Source organism: Bacillus rossius, chromosome 13, assembly GCF_032445375.1.
Source record: "Bacillus rossius redtenbacheri isolate Brsri chromosome 13, Brsri_v3, whole genome shotgun sequence".
In the NCBI taxonomy this organism is placed as follows: Eukaryota; Metazoa; Arthropoda; class Insecta; order Phasmatodea; family Bacillidae; genus Bacillus; species Bacillus rossius.
In genome coordinates this window covers 3855983-3861982 of record NC_086340.1, presented here as the reverse complement: position 1 = coordinate 3861982, position 6000 = coordinate 3855983, and the positions used below count along the sequence as shown (strand labels likewise).

The 6000-nt window shown below is 37.7% G+C and overlaps 1 protein-coding gene across 1 annotated transcript in view; it reads left to right on the top strand.

The window, feature by feature from the left end:
• The first annotated feature begins 1301 nt into the window (after window positions 1–1301).
• Window positions 1302–6000, top strand: part of LOC134538584 (actin nucleation-promoting factor WAS-like) — a 71415-nt gene continuing 66716 nt past the window's right edge. The window contains exon 1 of the mRNA XM_063380009.1: window positions 1302–1341. Within this exon, the coding sequence (XP_063236079.1) occupies window positions 1302–1341 (40 nt within the window). The remainder of the gene's footprint in view (window positions 1342–6000) is intronic.

Below are 6000 nucleotides of genomic sequence, written 5' to 3'. Positions count from 1 at the left end.
CTACGGCGCGTTTTAAATTATGGTAGCAAACTTAGCACTATTGAAATGAGTAACTGATACTTAACCATTAAACTCACTAAATTCACATAAAAAAAGTTGTTTCACACATCGATATAAGATATTACCGTCTATATTTCACAACAGGTGATTTCATTTAGAGTAGACAAAAAAAAAATTTTTTTGTCCACTTAGCGCAAGGTTTTCGGCTATGACAGATTTCATATATACCATTCTGATTAATTTAGTTAATATATCCTTTCAGCTATGTCCAAAAAAATTACTGTACTTTTTACAAACCAAGGGACGTTTAATCACTAACTGTATTGCAGACATAGATTTGTTTTAGCTAGATTTCATAGAAATACTACCTATTGTAGCCGTTACGATGGTGCGACTTCGGAAATATTTTAATAGATTTTTTAGTTTCATGGTCCATAGACAACCATCGTCAACTCAAGTGTGTGTGTGTGTGTGTGTGGGTGGGTGGCTATCGCATTTAATGGGCACGATAACTGCCGTAATTTTTTTCACAAATAACTTCCAAACTGATACATAAAATAAAACTGTGGAAAATCTCGGTCGAGTTCGTTATCGAGCAATATCCGACCAAAGGACTAGAAATGGGAAAGGTATTTTGAAAAACATAAAAATTGCCGTAACTCTTATAATATTACAAATATCACATCCGTTTTAACGTATTGTAATTTGTAGGGGTGATACCATACACTTTTGTCTAAGTACATTTTTGATACGACCAACCATAACTGCAAGGAGTGGAAACAACAAGGGTTGGAGGACAAAAAAAATCATAACTCCCTACGTAGGCACGCCATAAAATCCGTTTAAAAATTGTTTTGTAAATGGTATAATTTTTATTTAAAAATTTTGTCTGAAACATTTTTTGTTTAGACAAATCATTACTGCAATGAGTTAAAAAAAAAAAAGAAAAGAGGGTTAGAATTTAAAATAAATCATAACCCCCTTATTTCGATTTGTTGCATAGCTGCAATTATTTTTCGATATTTGAACACAAATTTCTAAAATGTTTTTTTTTAATGGTAAAAAAATCCTTCATTATCACTTTAGGGAAACATTTGTAAACGTATTTTCGTCTTGTTTACTCGCGAGGAATCAATCACGAAGCACAGACGAATGCTGCTCTCTCTGCGAGTCTCGAAACATTTTCGTGAAAAATACGTGGCCACTACTGATCCAGCGCGAGGGAGCCTGTGATCATGAGGGGAGGGGGGGGGGCTATTTGTCGGCGAGCTACAAGGGAATGTCCACCCCTGGGTAACGAGATGGCAGAGTCGGGGGACAAGGCCCCGAGGGTGGCGCGGGGTGAGGGGAAGTGGTCGCCCTGAGCGTCTTATGATCGATTCACTTCCACTCTCCCCCCCCCCCCTTCTTGGCGTCCTTTTACCCCACGGGGAAGGTTGTGGAATTGAGCTTGCTGCAGAGGGGGAAGATGGGGGGTTGTTTAAGCTGCGCAGAGACGGTGCCGCGCAGTCCACAACAATCGCAACAGCGCCGTCCTTCCGTCTGTCCGTCCGTCCATCAGTCCGTCCGTCAGTCAGTCCGTCCGTCAGTCCGTCTGTCGTCAGTCCGTCCGTCAGTCCGTCCGTCCGTCTGTCCGTCCGTCTCTCCGTCAGTTCGTCTGTCCGTCCGTCCATCAGTCCGTCCGTCAGTCAGTCCGTCCGTCAGTCCGTCTGTCGTCAGTCCGTCCGTCAGTCCGTCCGTCCGTCTGTCCGTCCGTCTCTCCGTCAGTTCGTCTGTCCGTCCGTCCATCAGTCCGTCCGTCAGTCAGTCCGTCCGTCAGTCCGTCTGTCGTCAGTCCGTCCGTCAGTCCGTCCGTCAGTCCGTCCGTCGGGGCAGAAAGAAAAGTAGGGGGGTGGAAGAGGGGTTCGCAGCCCCATTGCTGATCGATATGTTCTCTCGTGTGGGCCCGCGCAGGGGGGGGGGGGGGGGTGGAATAAAGGGGTTGAAAAGAAAGAGGAGCATATTCGGTCCCGCACTCGTCCGAATACAATATGAATTGTCTTGCATTCGAAAAACCAATACACAACAGAGAATAGCTTCGTGATTTTTGTGCGACAATGATTTTTTTTTTACCGTTATCTCGCCGGCCGTACAGTTGGCAAAAATATACGTTCAGTATTAACACTGCGATTGTTTAAAACTTACGATACTAACAACAACAAATTATTTTCTCACAGTGAATTTTTTTTTATCAATGCAGTACCTACCTTATGAAAAAAACATAAACCTCGAGTTCTTCAAATATCGTAATATAAGGTGAAAACAATATGTCACAAGATGATGAAATACATGTCTGTTAACTATTTAAATATTATTGCAATGTCACTCCATAACACACCGTTAAATAAAAAATTGATTGTCTGTAAAGTCGGTTTACGGACGATAGTTTAACGTGACAACGTCATAACAAAACATTGATGAAATGATTACATACTTTTATGAATAAAATTGAATCATTTTTATTTTAATAATAAAAGAATAAATACTTTAAATTATACTAGTAATCAGATTTTTAAAATGCAAGAATAATTAACCTTTATTGCCGAAATTATTGTTGTAATAAGCAATGAAAACCACATTGACTTTTCACTTCACTTTATAAACAGTCAACGAAACAGTTCACGTGTAGATGACTTGTAATTAATTTTAAAAACTGGCGTTTAGCTATAAAGTTTAAATATAATTATGAACAAGTTTTCATATAAATACGTAAACTGTATTCAAATATCTATCATCAATTATATGAATCACCATAATTTTTTAGTCTATTTTAACATAAACTATTATTACTGCACTCGCCGACAGCGTAACGGGACACAGCGTATCGGAACAATGAGCATAATGGGACACAGCGTAACGGAACAATGTGCGTAACGGGACACGTTTTCGTGCGTGCAGCCGGCGTTCATCGATTTATTAGACGTCACGTCAAAAAAATGTTCCCCTAAAATTTCTATCTCTCTCCTCATGTCGATTTTTGATGTGTACCTAATCATCTGAGCTCTCGTACGCGGCATTTGTTAGGAGTAGTTTTGTGAAAATGGAACGGACGTCAATGAACGAAAATGTGTAACCAATATGGCGGACTCACGTGTAGCAACATAAACCCGTATATATTCACTTGCGTAAACATTAAGGTACATACCAAACGTATTGGTTTGCCAAATGAGATTTTTATGTTGGTGAAACAACCCCGGAATATTATACAGTAAACTAAAATAGTCACAGTAAAAAGTAATTTCAAGTTTTAAAATACATGTGAAAACTGGCATTACAATGATTATAATACGCATTCTCCTTGCAATGTGTCAACGGGTTCGGTGGCTCAGTGGAGCCGACCTCCGTAGCGTAGTCGGGCATGTGTCGTTTTGCCTAAAGGCGTTTAGCAAAACGCCGTTAGGCTAAACGCCGTTAGTAAAAACTCCGTTAGGCATAACGCTGTTAGGGAAAACGCCGTTAGGCAATTCGCCGTTAGGCAAAACGCCGTTGGCCAAATCGTAGTTAGGCAAAACGCCGTTAGGCAATTCGCCATTAGACAAAACGCCGTTAGGCAATTCGCCAATAGGCAAAACGCCGTTAGGCAAATCGCCGTCAGGCAGAACTCCGTTAGGGAAAACGCCGTTAGGCAAATCGCCTTTAGGCATATCGCCTTTAGGCAAATAGCCGTTAGGCAATTCGACGTTAGGCAAAACGCCTTTAGGCGAAATTACTTTAGGCAAATCGCCTGTTACTCGCGTAGTCGGGTGCGCACTGGCTTACGGTGCGAGGGGTTCTGGGTTCGAGTCCCGGGTAAGGCATGGGTGTTAATTTGTAAATGTTTAAATGTGTCACCGATTTGTCAAAGTCAATACAACTGTCACACTAAAACACTCGAACTATAAGAAATAATAAGTAAATAACCCTGGGGATGGTGGGCTAGTTGGTGATGAAAATCACAAGCCAGGAAAACATATAAAAAAAATTAAAAAAGCGGTAGAGCGCAGGCTTGATAACCTCCAGGAACGTGGTTCAAATCTCGTCACTGGAGATTTTTTTTTACTTATTTATATACCATAATAATATAATAATAATGTTGTATTAGGTCAGTAAGGCTATTTCAGTCGTTTAAGAAAAAAATCGTATATATAAATATATAAGTTCATAGTTGCTATAATATGTTTTAAAATGTTTCATGTTAGTATTTTGGTAAGGCCATAGAAGTATAACTTTTAACGTGTGCGGAATATTTATAGTAATAACTGTATAGTGTATTTTAACAAAATTGACAGTATATTTAAATAAAATTCCTTGTCGAAAAATTATGTCTGAACCCGGGGTTTAGGATTTATTGAAAGAAGTCTTGTTCACATTTATCGGAGCCGTTTCTAATATTTTTAATTTTCCGTTTGTTTCGTGATGCCATCTGCGGTTCATGGTGGCTAGTTACTTTACGATTCAGGCAGCAAATTCTAGTGGCGGGCTAGCGCGTCTGGATATTTTGGTACTTAAGTACTGGAAACGTGAATATTTTATTGATCGGTATATTTATGACTTGATGTAAGCTTTTGGACATACGCCATTGCTAAGCACTTTTTCTGTAAAGGAAAACTAAAAAATACCCAAAAGACAAAAAAAACAACAACAAATTAACCAAAAAATTGATATTGTCAACAGGATATAAACACCACATAATATTCCATAACAGGAATATGGTCAACAAACAAAGAAAAACAAAGAAAAATGGACTATGAGTCGCACCTGTGTTTTCGTACCATGTGCGTCTCTGCCTGAGGACGGGAGCAGATAGCAGTTCCCGAAACGTCGCTTGTTTATGTTTTGGAAAACTATTGTGTTTGTTTCATCTTTTCGTTTTGTCGTGTTTTTTGTCTCGTTTCAACTGTTGTGCTGATTTTTCTTGGTTCCTTATTTTTGTGCTGTCATCATTTGTGGGTTTTTTTTTCGTTCTCTTCTGGTTTGGATAACTATTGTGTTTGTTTCGTCTTTCCGTTTTGTCGTGTTTTTGTCTCGTTTCAACTGTTGTGTTGTGTTAGTAGGCACAATATAAAATCCGTTTCAATTGTTTTGCAAAATGAACTATTATCTAAACGTTTATCTGAAATAATTTTTATGCAACCTACCATTGCTGCAAGAGGTGTATAGAGGGGTTAAAATACAAAAATTAATTTTTAATTCCCTTAGAAGGCATAGAAACCATTACTGAAAGGGGTTAAAAAAAGCACCTGGAGTTGAAATAAGGCAATAAATAAAACTTCCCTACAATATACTCTATCGAATTTAAAAAAAATTTATTTAACAAATCACTACCTCAAGGCGTGGAAATAACCAGGGTGTAAATTTCACTACTTTTTATAATATATAGGCTATAAAATCCATTGTAATTTATTGTAAAAGTCTTCAAATTTATCTAAAAACATTAGCTGAAACAATTTTTGATGAAACGAACTATTGCCATAAAACCAGGTGTTGAAACAAAAAAATATATAATTTCCTTTGTTTGATTTTTTTTTAAATTTATTTATAACCACCTTACAAATTAGTCCAAAAAATTTTTTATACGACTACGTATTCGTGCAAGGGAAGAAAAATAGTGTTTGAAGGTAAAATAAATTCCGTAACTACCTTAGTTGGCATAATATGAAATTTTTTAAGACATTCAATGCTGGATGCATTTTGTTAAAAACATTAAATTTATAATCGCTGCATGGATAGTGAGAAAATTTTAATCTATATATTTTTTTAATATTAGCGAACATAAAGAATGTTATGTAGGCTACATTAAACAAAACCAATAAAATAATTAATGTATACTTCATTCTTCCACTCACTGTGTCAACTTTGTAAGAATTATGGCTTTGTCCATTCATCCAATAAATAGGTTAACTCCCGATGTATTTCGTGACTTAGCGATTGGTGTTTTGCTTCACATATGGCGTGTTGCCTATGCTCTAAGGTTATGCATCT